Consider the following 20,012-nt stretch of genomic DNA (forward strand, 5'->3'; position numbering starts at 1 on the left):
ACAGGTGTTCCCACTTCTGCAATCAATGAGTCCAGCTCAAAACAATTACATTTAGTCATTATAAGGAGCTCTTTGATCAACGTACCAGAAGGTGCCTTTAATCAAAGTAGTTGTTTTGATTGTGTTATAAAAAATGTATTGTTGTGATTGTGTTACGTAGCCAATAACTAGCCTGCTAATATTGTTGTCTCGCTAAGTCTAGCAGTCTTAGGCCTAGTTAACTGGTCTGTAACCTGATTTGATGTGTGCATTTATGTGAGAAATCAGCATTTGATGACCGTGTTGGATGCATGTACCAAGGAAACAGACACTTTATCTTAAGGTCCAAGGTCAGCTCCTTCTTGACCACCACCCTGCTCCACTATTTAAACCTATCTGTTCTTACCTCAGGCCAACAGCCTGTATGGACGGGACCCCACCACTCAACACACCCTGTAACTCTTCTGACGTCAAATCTCGTACACCCAAATACTTCTCTGCTGCTGCCACCACAACTATTTTCTGTGACTTACGTTCTATCCCTGCAGTACAGTTGATAACCATTACTATGAATACTAAAAGGCCAATCTTACTGAAGCATATATCATTTGTTGGCCTATCCCTCTGTACTGATACAGATCTACTACTCATCACATGAATCCTCTCAGGATCCCTCCCCCTTGACCCATCTCCCTCCCCCTTGAGTCCTCTGTTCGTCTGGTGATGTAGAGGTTAATCCAGGACCTGCAGTGCCTAGCTCCACTCCTATTCCCCAGGTGCTCTCATTTGTTGACGACACAACAGTGTTGCCTGATCTTCGACAACGATGACACCGCCTCTAGGGAGGAGGTCAGAGACCTGGCCGGGTGGTGGCTGAATAACAACCTATCCCTCAAAGTAACCAAGACTAATGAGATGATTGTGGACTACAGGAAAAGGAGGACCGAGCACACCCCCACTCTCATCGACGGGGCTGTAGTGGAGCAGGTTGAGAGCTTTAAGTTCCTTGGTATCCACATCAACAACAAACTAGAATGGTCCAAACACACCAAGACAGTCATGAAGAGGGCACAACAAAGCCTATTGTCACGTTCCTGACCTGTTTTCTCTTGTTTTGTATGTCTTTATTGGTCAGGGCGTGAGTGTTGGGTGGGCAGTCTATGTTTTCTATTTCTATGTTGGGTTTTGTGTTCGGCCTGGTATGATTCTCAATTAGAGACAGGTGTGTATCGTTTGTCTCTGATTGAGAGTCATACTAAGGCAGCCAGGGTTTCACTGGTGTTTTGTGGGTGTTTGTTTCCTGTGTTAGCGTTTGGGCCACACAGGACTGTTGCAGGTTAGTCACGTTTGTTGTTTTGTTTATTTGTAGTGTTTGTTGGTTTGCCATTAAAATCATGAATACCTCCTACTCCGCATCTTGGTCCGATCCATGCTCCTCCTCGTCTGAGGAGGAGAACGACATTGACAGCCGTTACACCTATTCCCCCTCAGGAAACTAAAAAGATTTGTCATGGGTCCTGAGATCCTCAAAAAGTTCTACAGCTGCAACATTGAGAGCATCCTGACTGGTTGCATCACTGCCTGGTACGGCATTTGCTCGGCCTCTGACCGCAAGGCACTACAGAGGGTAGTGCGTACGGCCCAGTACATCACTGGGGCTAAGCTGCCTGCCATCCAGGACTTCTACACCAGGCGGTGTCAGAGGAAGGCCCGTGTCTGAATCCTGACTTAGGAAGACCACCAAAAACCCTGAAATTTCCATCCCTAACTATAACATTTTCCGGCAAGATAGAACTGCCAAAGGGGGCAGAGTTGCAATCTACTGCAGAGATAGCCTGCAGAGTTCTGTCTTACTATCCAGGTCTGTACCCAAACAATTCGAGCTTCTACTTTTAGTGCCACAGGGTTCAATTCTCGGGCCGACTCTCTTCTCTGTATACATCAATGATGTCGCTCTTGCTGCTGGTGATTCTCTGATCCACCTCTACGCAGACGACACCATTCTGTATTCTTCTGGCCCTTCTTTGGACACTGTGTTAACTAACCTCCAGACGAGTTTCAATGCCATACAACTCTCCTTCCATTGCCTCCAACTGCTCTTAAATGCAAGTAAAACTAAATGCATGCTCTTCAACCGATCGCTGCCCGCACCTGCCTGCCCGCCGGTCCAGCTTCACTACTCTGGACGGTTCTGACTTAGAATATGTGGACAACTACAAATACCTAGGTGTCTGGTTAGACTGTAAACTCTCCTTCCAGACTCACATTAAGCATCTCCAATCCAAAATTAAATCTAGAATCGGCTTCCTATTTCGCAACAAAGCATCCTTCACTCATGCTGCCAAACATAGCCTGACTATGCTGACTATGCTGACTATCCTACCAAAACTGACTATCCTACCGATCCTCGACTTCGTTGATGTCATTTACAAAATAGCCTCCAACACTTTACTCAACAAATTGGATGCAGTCTATCACAGTGCCATCCGTTTTGTCACCAATGCCCCTTATACTACCCACCATTTTGACCTGTACGCTCTCGTTGGCTGGCACTCGCTTCATACTCATCGCCAAACCCACTGGCTCCAGGTCATCTATAAGTCTATGCTAGGTAAAGCCCCGCCTTATCTCAGCTCACTGGTCACCATAGCAGCATCCAACCATAGCACGCGCTCCAGCAGGTATATCGCACTGGTCACCCCCAAAGCCAATTCCTCCTTTGGCTGCCTTTCCTTCCAGTTCTCTGCTGCCAATGACTGGAACGAATTGCAAAAATCACTGAAGCTGGAGACTCATATCTCCCTCACTAGCTTTTAGCACCAGCTGTCAGAACAGCTCACAGATCACTGCACCTGTACATAGCCCATTTGTAAATAGCCCATCCAACCACCTCATCCTCATACTGTATTTATCTTGCTCTTTTGCACCCCAGTATCTCTACTTGCACATTCATCTTCTGCACATCAATCACTCCAGTGTTTAATTGGTATATTGTAATTACTTCGCCACCATGGCCTATTTATTCCCTTTACCTCCCTATCTTACCTCATTTGCACACACTGTATATAGACTTTTTCTACTGTATTATTGACTGTATGTTTGTTTATTCCATGTGTATTTCTGTGTTGTTGTTTGTGTTGCACTGCTTTGCTTTATTCTTGGCCAGGTTGCAGTTGTAAATGAGAACTTGTTCTCAACTAGCCTACCTGGTTAAATAAAGGTGAAATAAAAAATGAATTAAAATACAACGTTCTCTGCTCTACTCTAACCCTGGTAACCTCAACCTGCCTCTCACACCATGAATTTCTGATCCCCAGCCCCATAGACACCCCTACAATTAACACATACCACTTCTTTCCCCAATGCTACACATTCCTTTTTCTCATGCCCTTCTGAACACTTCTCACACCAGGAACCTCCCTACACACTGCTGCCACATGCCCATACGCTTGACACCTGTAACAACGTACAGTAATGTATTCGGCATATAAGCTCGTACGGGATAACTGAAATATCCTAACATCACTTTGTTGGGCAGAGACTCAACATCAAAACTTAAAAGAACAGACAATGACTCTTCTGTTTCACCACTCACGCCACCCTGTCTGCGTCGCACCAAATGACGAGAATCACAAACATCGGAAATCTTTCCCTTCAGTTGGTCCACTTTCAGATTTACTGCTATCCCAGTAATCTCACCTTTCAATGATGCCCTTTTCTTGAGAGCAAAACAATTCACATCTCCTGTCCCAATTCGTTTGGCGCAAAGCGCCGGCTCCCTTTGACCAGCAGAAACACAAACAATTATCACAAGTCCACTTTTGGGTTACCATCACTGATTCCACAGCATCCAACTCATTTTCACCCACCCTGAAATCACAAATGGATCAACCAAAATGCAGGGGTCCACTTTCTCCAAAAATGTCACTCCTACCGTCACAGACTCATCTTTATCCTGACCACCGGTGCAAGCCTCAGTCTCCAAGGACTTCACCACACCTGCCACCTCCGATAATTCGCCCTCATTCACTTATATTTCCTCCTCCAGACCTCGATCTGGCATACGGCTCACTCTGCTTACACTTTCTACCATTCTTCTTCATTAAACCATCTTCCTTTTTTCCTGTAAATGTTTACCCGACTCAAGCTCACCCTCCTCCTCTCTCTCTCTCTTCGGCCTCCTCTGCATCCCCCCCCTCCACTCCTCATCTGAATTCTATGTCTCCTTATGATAATATTGTACTTCTCCTAACATACATCTCGTTCTAGCCTTCTCAAGGGACGCCATTTCATCAGCTTGGAAATTCTTAAATTCATACAGTGCTTAACGATTTCTCATGAGGAAGTCGAGCTCAGTCCTAATTACTCACACCTGTGTGCAAATAAAGGCTTGGCTAAGCGCTTGGACTCGGTTGGTGCTGCCACCTGGGGATGGAGTGTGGAAGTGCATCCTGGCAGAGTGGTGCTTAACTGTGTGCTAACACTAAACTACCCCCATATCATAACTAGCTGATTGATTGATTGGATAGGATAGCCTGAACAGGAGTTACTGTTGGTTGGTTGTGTTATGCAAATGTTTTCATCATTCATCATATATATTTTTTCAATATTTTCTGGAGGATAAAAATTAAATTGTAACCAGCTTTTGTAAGGCTTGTTTAAGAAAGGGCGATACTTTATACATTTATTTTTCAATTAGTTTGAAATGAGAAGTTGTAATCTCTATAAAGTCAAAAAGGCCATCTTTGAACAAAGGATGAGACTTTCTTAATAATCTACTGGAGAACCATTTTGGGTTTAAGTTTAATTTATGTATGAGCGAAGCTTTTAGTGAGGTTTAAAGCTTTAATATTGAACCATTTTAGCCCCCCAAACTCAAATTCATTACGTAAATAGGCATGTTTAATTTTGTCTGCCTTAACATTCCAAATAAAATGAAATAATTTTGCTCATATGAGTGCTTGTTAAATGTCATTAAACAAAGACACAACTCAAAGCTCAATTGAAATAACACAAACTGAAACTAATGGGTTTAAGATGTATGTTCTTTATTATTATTCGTAGCTATTCCATGCCAGATTCAGAGAGATTCCACAGAACAAAGAAGGTTAAGAGCCGCATCAAGGGCTCTATTCAATCATAGCGGTTGTTTTGGCGGTGTCAGAGGTGGAACTCCATATAGAGCTGTCAAATCCACAAGTGTCTCCTAGTATTATACCTAAAGCAGACATTGCCATTGGCTGCACGGCGTTGCATTACGAGAAATCCCATGCAGCCTTGTTTACAAGTTCTAACACTGGAATGTGAGATGTAATCTACACCTTGATTAGGCTGATTGAAATCCTCATTATTTAATTTTAATGTTTTTTAATTTAAGGGTCATTATTTTCAGTTACACAACGGGTGGGTCTAATCCTGAATGCTGATCGGTTAAAACTGCATTCCAGCCTGTGTCTATTCCACAAGTTACCACCGGCTAAATCCATGACATTAAAATGCCTATTTACTATTTTTGATCTGACTGTGCAATCCACTGTCTCATCAGCCCAGCCAAGCAATTTCTAAACTTGATCGCCACTATAAATAGCTTCTAGACATTATCTCACATTTCTTCTAGACTAACATTTCGTTTCAATATTCAAATTCGATCTCCAACTGTCCCATAGTAATGAACGTGTCGGGAGTCGGGACGATACAGACAGGCAGGCAGCGTTTCTCAGCCAGTCGAAATCATGAATCAGCTGTCAAAATGTTTATGGATATATACAAAGAAATGTAAATTGTAAAAGGTCAAACGAAACGAAGTGCAGCTAGTTTGCAGTCTTTCCAACTTCAGTTTGAAGTGATTGTGTTAGCTGTGTTGTTGGCTAGCTCCTCTGAACAACAGTGTCCTGACGAGAGAGCACATGTTCTATGCCAGGCAAAATCGTGCATCATTAGCTCATTGTTATGGATGTATCCAAATAAATGTCACTAGAAAACAGCTTAAACAAATGCAAATGCAGCTACTTTGCTGTTATTCTGACTGCACTTTTTGACGTGACTAAGTTAGCCGTAGTTGGCTAGCTATCAAGCAAGGGATAAGAACGCTGCCAGCCAGGATGGCAATGGAATATTTAGAACGAACAACTGGGTCGCGTCCGTAGATACAGAACAAAAACACGGAACGACTGGGTCGCGTCTCTGGCAACCGAACCGATAGAACGAACGACCAGCCGGCTTGGATAGCAACCCTAGATTTGTGTCGGGACTATATCTTGTGGAAGGATGAAATAGTATGAATACATTCATCGAAATAAGGTTTTTAATGAAAAATCTCAATCATTATTTGAGTATGTTGGTAACCTGTGATAATGCACTCAAAGCCGGTGTTTGGAGGATATATTGGCACAGTTTGCCGGCCCTCGACTTTGTCTTGGGCCTAACAACACCCGTGTCAATATATCCTCCAAATACCGGCTTCTCGGGCATTATCACTTATATAGCATACACTTTCTCATGGGTGTGTTTTCGGGACAATGATTTGACAGCTCCAATGCAGTTTCACCTCCGACACTGCCAAAACATCAGCTAGGGTGTTGGCTATCACCGCTTAATGCTTGATCTGATTTAATCTAGGCCCAAACTGAATTGCTCAATCAGTGAATAAATAAACAAACACACACACACACACACAAAGCCATCCAGTATCATAATACCCCACCCCCCCCGAATAAAATATTTAATTAAAGCTAATAATGATTCTCAACATACAAAGCAAACGCTTGTGTTTCAATGTGCATTACATGGGACACTGCAATAATTCAAGGTATCTTACTTTGGTACAAAACTATTAACTTTATCATTGCCAACCTTGCAAACAGTTCCATTACAAAATAATTTGCAATTACTTTACTTCTTAACGTACTGGAGGTGTCTTGCACATTCCTTCTTTGTCTTCATACATCAATGTTCACTCTCTCTTTTGAAATGTTAATACTGTCTTCACAATCCATTGAAATATATTCTTTATCCATTTTGTAGATTTACCCCAAGTACTTCTGTCATCCAAGAAATTGACCATATCATAATTGTATAGAAAACTGTATGACATGACACACAGGGCAGGCCTCAAACTAATATCATACTTGACAATGGTATTCAACTACAAGAATCCTGCTGAAATACTTAATTGTTAACAAACTGCTGATTTAAAAACTGAAATACAAATGTCAATTAAAATCAACTTCATGACACTCATTTGCCGCATCATTTCATGACTATACCACAATGAATATATATCATATCTATACTATTAAATCTCCTTTGTTATACTGTTTCGATGTTGGATGATGAAGATACCAAAACAGATAATCAAATAACTACATTCTCAAATGTTTATGAATGAAACGTTCACACTTTCTACATCTGCGTGGATGTGACTGACATGCACCTACACACATGTATTTTTCAAATATGGCAATAACCCCAAAACAAAGATACATTCTTTCTCCAAGCATCATTCTAATTTAAAAGTGGGAACTTGTATTATCTGTGTACTCATTTACATTCGTACAGTCAAAGAGGTCCTGTTTAACTGTAGATTAAGCCACTCATCACTCCCTCTACTCATTCACATTTTACAAATGCAATTTGTGAAAATGTTCAATCTGAACTCTAGTAAGGGCCACTTGTAAGCTACAGCATGACCCTTCCACATTATACCATGTGACTCAAGACACCCATAGCTACTGTGAATCTAAGGTACTGGAGTTCAAGGCAGCCTTTGTATACACAAATCCTCTGCAATGTCCATGAATTATGGGAACTATAGGAACATGTAGCCATTGACATAGTAATATATCATGACAAAGACTCAACGGGCCAAATCAGAATGCCTTTAAGAATATTTTCAGGCAGATGTGGTCCTATTCCTTGATTTGGGTTGTATTGATTGGTTGTTCACTGTTCTGGTAGCTCTTGCTGATCTTGTCTCGACCATTTAGCTAACAATTATTTCTCAATGCATTTATTCCGTCTCATGTTTTCAAGAACATTCTGATGATCAGAGATAGAAAATGCAACTGAGCACTATGGTGTGCATACCGTAGCACCCAAAATCATGGGCAAAGATGTCATCAGTAGTGTTGCTTCATAAAAAATTGCTTAGAAGAGACATAATCTCAACAAATGTCATTATCCTAGGGAAAGATAAAATCACACATGCACTAGATGTTTAGAGAAGATATCTGGTTGATGAACATGGAAACAAGAGGATCAGATGAAAACATTGTGAGATTGTTAACATAAAAAAAGAGAGCAGAGGTTTGGAACTTTGAGCTGGCATCCAGTCCTTGAGAAACATGTATCACCCTATGAAATACACAAAGAACCATTGTGGGATTGTCTCATTGCAAGACAAAAAATGTGTGGCTTCCTGTAGGCTTAGTATAGGGACTTTTCTAGTGGAGGCAGAGAGGTTAGGTCCTCAATATTCAGAACCAGTGCTGGATGTTGTGATTTTATGTCCATTTGGCTGAAAAGGTCAAGTCACACCTCATCTCACCAAGTTAGGGAGCTCCGTCCTAAGACCCGCCTCATTTAGATTGCGTACTTCCTCTCAGGCAACAGCTCCTGCCTTCATGCATTTGACATATGAAGCCGTGCTCACTGTGTGACCGGTGTCATGGGAAAGGGGGGTATAGGGCTGGTGGGTGACTGGGGCGAGCTCTGGTATGACCGGAGGAGGACCTTGTGCTTGGTGGCCACCCCCACCCGCAGGCTCTGCTGTTCGTCCAGGTATTCCTTGAGGCGCGTGGTGGTGAAGGTGAGGGTCTGCCGCCGCAGCCGCATCAGGTAGGCATCCTGGAGCCATGAGTTGTTGTAGCAGTCCTTGATGGAAGGACGGGCCCTGAAACAGAGGTTACAACCAGGGTCAAGCAGCCCTAACTCAAAATCACAAACTATCCCATAAGGGATTGGTCATATAAATGTGATACGACACACACCATTTTTTATATTATTCATTCATTACAAGCTATGGCATCCATTGGCAGCCTTGTTGAATGGGTATAAGTGTGAAGACGTCAATGCCTCAATCCTGCATTATCAACCACTGCAAAATATGTGTACAGATCAAGTTAACAACAGCCAATGTTTGTAATGTTGTGGAGTGAGACAGAGGCCATTGCGTTGATTAAATTTAGTTGTGCCCCAACTTTATTGCTCTGACAAAGAAAATAAGTACTAACTGCTGATGTCAGTCCAGACTGTAAACAATATAATTAATGGACCAATTAATCGAAAGAAAATAGCACTTAATTGGTATTAACTATCAGCCGCACTTACCAAGGGTAGCTACACAGGATCTTCTTCAAAAACAGAGAGGCACTTTGAGACACATTTTGGTAGAGTTTGCCCACGTCAAACTTGGCTGCCAGGATTCTGGCTTCAGCCTCCTGTGGATCATGATCCATGAAGGGCGACCTGCCGCTTAGCCTGAAAACGTTTGAAATCGGTTTTAAATGGGTTTGAAATAAACACAAGGGACAGAGCACTTAAAATAAACAAATTAACACAGTCAAACATTCATGTGTAACAATTTGTGTGTTGAGACATTTAAATGAACGTTAAAGTTTGATTTTATTCATGTAAAGCAGGTGCCCATCTGTTACACTGTGTAGATGACTGCAAAAATTGATTAATTTATTTAAAATAAAATAAAAAACGTACAGAACTGTATAGAGACAAATTGCAACTCATGAATGGTACTTGAATGAACCGGGATTTGGCTTAAGTTTCAAATGTGTTCAAATGACATTGGCCCAAAGCCTTGGTCATACTCACATGATGAAGGTCAACACGCCTACACTCCAAATGTCAGCCGGAGGGCCCACCACATCCCCTTTCAACATCTCAGGCGCTTTAGGGAAAGGTTAGGAAAAAGAGCAGGTTAGGGAAAGGTTAGTGTGAGAACTTTGAGGCATTCAGGACACATACATAGGCACAACTAGGGTGTGTTCACATACTGTACCTGGTATTAACATATGATTCATTGATCAAAGATTCATCTATCACAATCTGTTCACCGCTCAGTCGTGGCATCTGTACATGGTATTATGAGCCGTCCCTTACCGTCTGTGTCTACATCGTGCCACAGAGACAGACCGATTGGCTACAGAGCATTTTCCGCACAGAACACATTTTGATGTGCTTGAAATTCCCTGTTCAGATTGCTCATGTTTAAAAACTATCACATTAATACATATTATTATACACAAGGATTCCCTATTATACATATTTGATTGATAAGTTGAATCAGGTATGTTAGTGCCAGGCTAAAACAACACTTTTCACCCCCTAAGTTTCAACCGGTAGGATTGGGTTGAGACACACCAATTTCGATCATGCTCACGACTTACACATATACTCCAGAGTTCCAACAGGCGGGCTGAACTGCTTGAGGAAGAGTGGGTTAAAGGTCTGGGCGCTGCCAAAGTCAATGATCTTCACCACGTTCATGTAGGTGATGATGATGTTCGCCGGCTTGATGTCTAAGTGCAGGATGCGGCGGTTGTGCAGGTAGTCCAAACCCTGCAGGACCTGAACGATGTAGGCCACCACGTCATCCTCGGAGTAGCGGAATCTAGGGAGACAACAAAAGAGGAAAGTGTTGAGGTCAATTCTATCAATTGAGAAAGTAAACTGAAATTCCAATTTCTTCTGATTTGCCTTGACTGATTTATTTGGGTAAAAAAAAAAGAATACCACAAGATTTGCATTGCATCCCCTGACTATAGCCCTTTAAAGCATTAATAGAAACACAAATTTCCAAAGTTGTCCTTGAAGATAAATAGCTTTTCAACGAAGAAATCCAATGGAATTGACCCCAACCCTGGCCCAGGGATACTATACAGAGCAAATGTAATTCATTACATACAAAATCATATAACAGAAATAAACGAGTTATATCCATTAGTTGGTACACGTAAGAGTTTGTGCTGTCTGACCTGTCGATAAGGCTGTAGAGGAGCTCTTTTCCACTGCAGCACTCCGAGATGAGCACCAGGTAGCGGGGCGTGACGTAAGCCTCGTGCAGAGCCATGATCTTGTCGTGGTGGAGGGACTTGAGGATGTCGTACTCCTGCAGCACTGTCTGTTTATTGTCTGCCTCGTAGGGCACAATCTTAGCCATGAACAGGTTGCCCGTGGCGTTCTCTCTACACTCTCGGATCACCCCAAAGCGGCCCCTTTAAGACAAACAAAGAGACAACCTTGAGTTGACACATCAAAAAAAGCCATCAAGAAGATAACTGTATAAAAACCATTAAAATGTTGTATAATAAGGCTTATAATATGGATGATGATGTATGATGTCTCTCTAAATGTATCAACATTACAACAGACTCAAAAGTAATTCTAACTGAATTAGAGGTAGATTTCCAGGGAAATGCATAATATAATAAATAATAATAATAGTGTTTCATAATTATAATAATATTAATAATACACTGACCAAAAATATAAATGCAACATGTAAAGTGTCCCATGTTTCATGAAATAAAATAATCCCAGAAAACATATTTTTTTTCAGATTCTGTGCGAAAATGTATTGTGCTGGGGACAATAAGGCTACTCTAAAATGTGTAGTTTTGTCACACAACACAATGCCACAGATATCTAAAGTTTTGAGGTAGAGTGGAATTGGCATGCTGACTGCAGGAATGTCCACTAGAGTTCTTGCCAGAGAATGCAATGTTAATTTCTCTACCATAAGCCGCCTCAAACGATTTTTAACAGAATTTGGCAGTAAGCCAAACCGGCCTCACAACCGCAGACCACGCGTAACCACGCCAGCCCAGGACGTCCACATTTGGCTCCTTCACCTGTGGGATCGTCTGAGACCAGCCACCCAGACAGCTGATGAAACTGTGGGATGGCACAACTGAAGAATTTCTTCACAAACGGTCAAACTAGATGCAACGTCAGCACAGGAACGGTTCGTCGGGAGATTAATGAAATGGGTTTCCATGGCCGGGCAGCCTTACACGAGCCTAAGATCACCATGCGCAATGCCAAGCGTCAGTTGGAGGGGTGTAAAGCTTGCCGCTATTGAAATCTGGAGCAATTGAAACGCATTCTTTGGTGTGATGAATCACGCTTCACCATCTGGCAGTCCGACAGATGAATCTGGGTTTTATGGATGAGAACGCTACCTGCCCGAATGCATAGTGTCAACTGTAAAGTTTGGTTGAGGAGGAATAATGGTCTGGGGCTGTTTTTCATGGTTCGGGCTAGGCCCCTTAGTTCCATTGAAGGGAAATCGTAACACTACAGCATACAATGACATTCTAGACGATTCTGTGCTTCCAACATTGGGGCAACAGTTTGGGGAAGACCCTTTCCTGTTTCAGCATGACAATGCCCCCTTGCACAAAGCAAGGTCTATACAGAAATGGTTTGTCGAGATTGGTGTGGAAGAACTTGACTAGCCTGTGACCAACAGAGGCATATCTGTAATCCCAGTCATGTGAAATCCATAGATTACGGCCTAATGAATTTATTTCAATTTACTGATTTCCTTATATGAACAGTAACTCAGTAAAATCTTTCAAATTGTTGCATGTTGCATTTATATTTTTGTTCAGTGCAATAACACAGTTATGGATAGACAGTCTTGAGGGAAATGCTGTGTCTAAAATATCTCTGAGCATATCACTGTGGGAGCATTGTGGACATTACTTTTTACATTCTTTACCTGGCCTTCTCATCCATGAAGGTGTATGGTTTCTGGGGCACTCCCTGGCGCAGGGAACTCTCACCGGGGCGTCCCCCCAAGGGCGTCTTGCGTCCTGACAGGGTGCCGGAGGGGGTCATCCGCCCAGACGGGGTCATACGTGTGGGTGTAACCCCACCATCCCCTACAGGACTCATGCTGGAAACCAGCACCACCGGGGGTGAGATGGGGGTGGAGGGGGATGGTGGGATGACGCGCGCCGTGGTAGCCGGTATTGGCGCATACATGGGCACAGACGAAATGGGTTTGCCAATGGCTGTGGGAGGGGCCACAGGTGGGGTCTTAGGTGGGGTCTTAGTCATGGGAGAGACAATATTGATGGGACTCTGGGGTTTGGGGAGAACGGTAGGAGGAGCGAGCTTGGTTACGGTTCCCAGTTGAGACTGTGGCGTTTTCGTGACGTTGATATTGATGGTGGTCTTGGCTTTGGCCGGGGCAGGAGCGGACTGAACTGGAGACGGGCTTTGGATCTCAGGGATGGCCCGGTGGGATGGGGCCACATTAATAACAATGGGGGCGGAGGCAGCGCTGGTTAGGGTCTGAGGGACTGAGGGTTTGGAATCAACAGGTTTAAAAGCGGGGATAGAAGCAATAGACTTGGCCGCTGGTACAGCAGGAGTGGGAGCAGCAGCAGAGGGGGATGGGGTAGGTGTGGATGGGGAGAAAGATGGGGCTGGGGTCGGCACTTTACTAGGCACAGGCTTCATGGAGGGGACGGTAATTGCTGACGTTTTGACAACCGGTGCTGCATGGACTGTCTTCACAACGACTGATCCACTGGATTTTGTTGGTGCTGTTGATTCAGAATAATACCGTTTTTAGTATTACGAGAGTGAGCCCTCTCGTAGAATTCTATGAAAAAGACTTTGCTAGGAAACATTCATATTTGATGGAGAAAGTATAGACGTTTACAGGAGTTTGTCCATCTCCAGGTGCCTAAAGTACATCATACATGTGTGCAAAAATGTAAACCAAATGGAAAATAAATGTATGATAATAATGACATACTGTATTACCATTAGGTCTTCATAGTAGAAAGTAGCACATACCTGAGGCGTCCAGGCACACTAACTCTGAGAGGTTACTGTAGGGTCCTTGGCCTGCCTTGTTCACACACGCCACTCTAAACCTGAAGGTGCCCCTTCCTGGCAAGTCTACCACATTGTAGTAACAGTCAGCCACTCCAGTGGCCACGATGAGCCAGTTACTCTCACCTGGGGGAGAAAGACCATAGACATACATTTACGTGTTCATGTTTATATTTCATTTAGAAAGACACATTTCAATCATTGTCAGAGAATAAGGTCACGGAAGGCAGTTATTTTGAATGAATCATTGGCATAATAAAACTGCATAAAAAAATGTCTCTCATGTCTCTCACGCTCCTCCGCACACTCCACTGGCTTCCAATCGAAGATCGCTTCCACTACAAGACCATGTTGCTTACCTATGGAACAGCAAGAGGAACTGCCCCTCCCTACCTGCAGGCTATGCTCAAACCCTACAACTCAACCCGAGCACTTCGTTCAGCCATCTCACGTCTCTTGGCCCTACCCCCTACGGGAGGGGAAGCTCCCGCTCAGCCCAGTCCAAGCTCTTCTCTGCCCTGGCACCCCAATGGTGGAACCAGCTTCCCCCTGAAACTAGGACACAGTCCCTACCCATCTTCTGAAAACATCTGAAACCCTACCTCTTCAAACAGTATCTTAAACAATCTTCCTCCTCACCTAAAATACAAAATGTAAAACATTGACCAGTACTTGCACTTGACCCCCCCCCTCACAGCCTGATCTGTTTCACCTGTCCTTGTGATTGTCTCCACCCCCTCCAGGTGTGGCTTATTTTCCCCAGTGTATTTATCCCTGTGTTTCCTGTCTCTCTGTGCAAGTTCGTCTTGTATATTTCCAGGTCAACCAGCGTTTTCCCCGTTCTCCTGCTTTTTGCATTCTTCTTTTTCTAGTCCTCCCGGTTTTGACCCATACCTGTTTCTGGACTTTGTACCCGCCTGCATAACTATTCTGCCTGCTTAACTACAAGCCTGTCTGCCACTCTGTACCTCCTGGACTCTAATCTGGTTTTGACCTTTTTGCCTGTCCACGACCATTCTCTTGCCTACTCCTTTTGGATTAATAAACATTGTAAGACTCCAACCATCTGCCTCCTGTGTCTGCATTTGGGTCTCGCCTTGATAAAATGATTACATTTTTAAATGTAAATGAATTTCTATCAGTGATTGAACAGAACAACACTGCAATATTGCTAATGACTGCAACAGGACAATAATGTGTTGGACTGTGGACATTTGACGTATGATACAACTGCATTTGGACAGTATGGCTTTAAGTTCAGACTTTGAAATGATACGAATGATGTTGTATGTGTGAGTGTATGTGACACCATGACTCACCCTCTGCTTTTCTCTCCAGAGAGTAGGTGCAGGGGGCCATAGTGTCCGAGGGCCTCCAGAGGACCAGGGCAGTGTTCTTATAGCGCTGGGGAACCTCAGGAGTACCAGGATGATTGGGCAGCCCTAGAAGGGCAGAGAGGTATAGGTTCAACTCAGTCCTGTTCATTCAAAACCACTAAAAGTGTTTCAAATGATTAGGCCGAAATAAAAAAGATTTTCAGTTGCAAGAGAGTTGGTCTAAAGATTAGTTGATGGTAATTCATTTGGTATCATTTTCTGACGTAACAGAATTAGAAAGGAATTTGCGCTAGAATAGGTTCGTTCGAACAACTGAGTTGGCCAAGGGGTCTATCCAAACCTAACTAATAGAGCAGGAAAATCTGTCATTTAGAAAACCAACAAAAAAATAACGACAATTCTCTCCCTCTATTTCCCTTTCTGAGGTGTGTGTGACTCTTACGAGCAAGGGAGAGAGTACAGGAGCTGGAGACCGAAGCCAGAGGGTTGGTAGCCACACACTCGTATAGCCCTGCATCCTTCTTGGTGGTTGTCATGATCATCAGCAGCTGCCTGCCATCCGGACAGGAGATCATGTTCATTCTGGCATCAATCTGCAGAGGCTTCTTATCTGAGGTGGGAGAAAATGTACACTTAAAGCCAACAGTTATAATGCAATATGATGCATTTACAGTGCATTCGGAAAGTATTCAGACCCTTTAACTTTTTCCACATTTTGTTACGTTACAGCCTTATTCTAAAATTGATCAAATAAATAAAAACAGAAATACCTTATTCACATAAATAGTCAGATTCTTTGCTATGAGACTTGAAATTGAGCTCAGGTGAATCCTGTTTCCATTGATCATCCTTGAGATATTTCTACAACTTGATTGGAGTCCACCTGTGGTAAATTCAATTGATAGGACAATATTTGTAAAGGCACATACCTGTCTATATAAGGTCCCGCAGTTGACAATGCATGTCAGAGGAGCACCGAGACAGGATTGCATCAAGGCACAGATCTGGGGAAGGGTACCAACATTTTTTGCAGCATTGAAGTTTCCCCACGAACACAGTGGCCTCCATAATTTTTAAATGGAACCACCAAGACTCTACCTAGAGCTAGCCACTCGGCCAAAATGAGCAACCGGGGGAGAAGAGCCTTGGTCAGGGAGGTGACCAAGAACCCAATGGTCACTCTGACAGAGCTCCAGAGTTCCTCTGTGGAGATGGGAGAACCTTCCAGAAGGACAACTATCTCTGCAGCAATCCACCAAACAGGCATTTATGGTAGAGTGGCCAGATGGAAGCTACTCCTCAGTAAAAGGCACATGACAGCGTACTAGGAGATTGTCAAAAGGCACTTCAGGACTCTCAGACCATGAGAACCAAAAATCTCTGGTCTGATGAAACCAAAACTGAACTCTTTGGCCAAGTGTCAGGTCTGGAGGAAACCTGGCACCATCCCTATGGTGAAGCATGGTGGTGGCAGAATCATCCTGTGGGAATGTTTTTTAGCGGCAGGGACTAGGAGACTGGTCAGGATCGAGGCAAAGATGAACGGAGCAAAGTACAGAGAGATCCTTGATGAAAACCTTCTCCAGAGTGCTCAGGACCTCAGACTGGGGTGAAGGCTTACCTTCCAACAGGACAACGACCCTAAGCACTCAGCTAAGGCAATGCAGGAGCCGCGTTGGGACAAGTTTCTGAATGTCCTTGAGTGGCTCAGCCAGAGCCCGGACTTAAACCTGATCGAACATCCCTAGAGAGACCTGAAAATAGCTGTGCAGTAATGCTCCCCATCCAACCTGACAGAGCTTGAGAGGATCTGCAGAGAAGAATGGGAGAAACTCCCCAAATACATGTGTGCCAAGCTTGTAGCGTCATACCCAAGAAGACTCAAGGCTGTAATCGCTGACAAAGGTGCTTCAACAAAGTACCGAGTAAAGAGTCTGAATAGTTATTTAAATTTACTATTTCAGTTTTTATAAAAATAAAAAAGAAACAGTTTTTGCTTTGTGTTTATGGGGTAATGTGTGTAGATTGATTAGGGGGAATAAAAAAAAAATACAATTTAGAAGGCTTTAATTAACAAAATGTGTAAAAAGTCAAGGGGTCTGAATGCTTTCTGAAGATACTATAGGGGTTGATATTACATTCTGCTCTTATATTAAGTTCTTACCTTTCATCCAGGAGATGTGTGGGTGGGGGCTGCCAGCAGGGAGGCAGCTAAGGGTGATGGGATCTCCCTCCAGCAGGACGTGGTCCCTCAACTTGATGTGGAACACGGGAGGGAAGTCTGGAAGAGAGACAAATTGGGAATGGGTTTAAGAAGTAAAAAAATTGGCATTTCTATGGACCACATAAAAATAAATGTTGTTTGATATGTCTTTCTCTGTTTGCTAATTAGACTCTTTCAACAACTGTGAGTATCAACATGCTGTTTAGACTGACAAGCGAGTTTACACACTGGCAAGCTACAGTGCATTCGGAAAGTATTCAGACCCCTTTTTCCCATCAATCTACACACAATACTCCATAATGACCAAAGAAAAACAGGTTTAGAAATTTTTGCATATGTATTATTAAAAATTAAAAAAACATAACATTTACATAAGTATTCAGACCATATACTCAGTACTTTGTTGAAGCACCTTTGGCAGCGATTACAGCATCCAGGAAAATCTTTTTTTTCCAATGAGTTTTCTATGGGGATCTAGATTTCTAAGGCACTTGCTTGCAGTTCCTATCGCTTCCACTAGATGTCAACAGTCTTTAGAAATTGGTTGATGTTTTTCCTTTGTGTAATGAAGAATTAGGACAGTTCAGAACGAGCTTCGAGTGAAGTGTACTGTTTGTTAGAGGCGCGTGACCTGAAAGCTCGCTCCACTTTGTTTTTATCCGCTATTGAACGCAGTTTATCCCGTCTTAAATTTGATCGATTATTTACGTTAAAAAATACCTAAAGTTGTATTAGGAAAGTTGTTTGAAATGTTTGGACAAAGATTACAGGTAACTTCTTAGATATTTTGTAGTCATGTTGCGCGAGTTGGAACTGGTGTTTTTCTGGATCAAACGCTCCAAATAAATGGACATTTTGGATATATAACGACGGAATTAATCGAACAAAAGGACCATTTGTGATGTTTATGGGACATATTGGAGTGCCAGCAGAAGAAGCTCGTCAAAGGTAAGGCATGAATTATATAATTATTTCTGAGTTTCGTGTCGCGCCTGGCGGGTTGAATTATGATTGTCTGTGTTTGTTTGATGGGGTGCTGTCCTCAGATAATAGCACGGTTTGCTTTCGCCGTAAAGCCTTTTTGAAATCTGACACGTTGGCTGGATTAACAACAAGTGTAGCTTTAATTTGGTGTATTGCTTGTGTGATTTCATGAAAGTTTAATATTTATAGTAATTTAATTTGAATTTGGCACTCTGCCATTTCACCGGATGATGTCAAATCGATCCCATTAACAGGATTTGATCCCTAAAGAAGTTTTAAGAGTCTCAGGTATTTACATTTTTTTAAATGTGGAATGTTCCATTGATGTGCAAGGAATGTTTCCATGAGACACATTCTCTTAATGTCAAATATAACTTAGCCAGAACGTGCTTAACCATGTTCTCAGAACTTAAAATATGAATGTTCTAGATACGTTTAATGGGAACGTTGCAAGAACATTCATGTGTCCAGTTCTCGGAGGGTTAGGAGAATATTCCATTAACGTCCTACCAAACATACACAGAATATGGTTTCCATGTTCTCAGAACATAAGATATTAATGTTATAGAACCCTCAGAAAACTGGACACACAATTCTGTGACGATGGCAACCATGTTCTGTGTATGTTTAAAAATATATATATATATATTTCACCTTTATTTAACCAGGTAAGCTAGTTGAGAACAAGTTCTAATTTACAACTGCAACCTGGTCAAGATAAAGCAAAGCATTGCGACACAAACAACAACACAGACTTACACATGGAATACACAAGCGTACAGTCAATAACACAATAGAAAAAAAAAGAAAGTCTATATACAGTGTGTGCAAATGGCGTGAGGAGATAGGCAATAAATAGGCCATGGTAGCGAAGTAATTACAATTTAGCAGATTAACACTGAAGTGATAAATGAGCAGATGATTATGTGCAAGTAGAGATACTGGTGTGTGAAAGAGCAGAAAAGTAAATAAAAACAATATGGGGATGAGGTAGGTAGATTGGGTGCGCTATTTACAGATGAACTATGTACAGCTGCAGCGATCGGTTAGCTGCTCAAATAGCTGATGTTTAAAGTAAGTGAGGGAAATATAAGTCTCCAGCTTCAGCGATTTTGCAATTTGTTCCAGTCACTGGCAGCAGAGAACTGGAAGGAAAGGCGACCAAAGTAGGTGTTGTCTTTGGGGATGACCAGTGAGACATACCTGCTGGAGCTCGTGCTACGGGTGGGTGTTGTTATCGTGACCAGTGAGCTGAGAAAAGGCAGAGCTTTACCTAGCATAGACTTATTGATGACCTGGAGCCAGTGGGTCTGGCGACGAATATGTAGCGAGGGCCAGCCGACTAGAGCATACAGGTCGCAATGGTGGGTGGTATAAGGGACATTGGTAACAAGACGGATGGCACTGTGATAGACTGCATACAGTTTGCTGAGTAGAGTATTGGAAGCTATTTTGTAGATGACATCGCCAAAGTCAAGGATCGGTAGGATAGTCAGTTTTACTAGGGTGAGTTTGGCGGCGTGAGTGAAGGAGGCTTTGTTGCGAAATAGAATGCCGATTCTAGATTTTATTTTGGATTGGAGATCAGGACATTGGACATGGACTTTACAGTGTCCCAAAACGTT

At 42.8% G+C, this 20,012-nt stretch overlaps 1 protein-coding gene across 1 annotated transcript in view; it reads right to left on the bottom strand.

The window, feature by feature from the left end:
- Nucleotides 1–5,010: 5,010 nt before the first annotated feature.
- LOC139547130 (striated muscle preferentially expressed protein kinase-like) overlaps nucleotides 5,011–20,012 on the bottom strand; it is a 114,270-nt gene continuing 99,268 nt past the window's right edge. Inside the window, exons 32-41 of the mRNA XM_071356160.1 lie at nucleotides 17,344–17,460; nucleotides 15,622–15,789; nucleotides 15,162–15,284; nucleotides 13,804–13,968; nucleotides 12,716–13,547; nucleotides 10,968–11,207; nucleotides 10,380–10,603; nucleotides 9,805–9,880; nucleotides 9,307–9,456; nucleotides 5,011–8,869 (exon numbers count right to left, since the gene is read on the bottom strand). Coding sequence (XP_071212261.1) covers nucleotides 8,626–8,869; nucleotides 9,307–9,456; nucleotides 9,805–9,880; nucleotides 10,380–10,603; nucleotides 10,968–11,207; nucleotides 12,716–13,547; nucleotides 13,804–13,968; nucleotides 15,162–15,284; nucleotides 15,622–15,789; nucleotides 17,344–17,460 — 2,339 coding nt within the window. The 3' untranslated portion in view covers nucleotides 5,011–8,625. The remainder of the gene's footprint in view (nucleotides 8,870–9,306; nucleotides 9,457–9,804; nucleotides 9,881–10,379; nucleotides 10,604–10,967; nucleotides 11,208–12,715; nucleotides 13,548–13,803; nucleotides 13,969–15,161; nucleotides 15,285–15,621; nucleotides 15,790–17,343; nucleotides 17,461–20,012) is intronic.

This window comes from Salvelinus alpinus, chromosome 20, assembly GCF_045679555.1.
Source record: "Salvelinus alpinus chromosome 20, SLU_Salpinus.1, whole genome shotgun sequence".
NCBI lineage: Eukaryota > Metazoa > Chordata > Actinopteri > Salmoniformes > Salmonidae > Salvelinus > Salvelinus alpinus.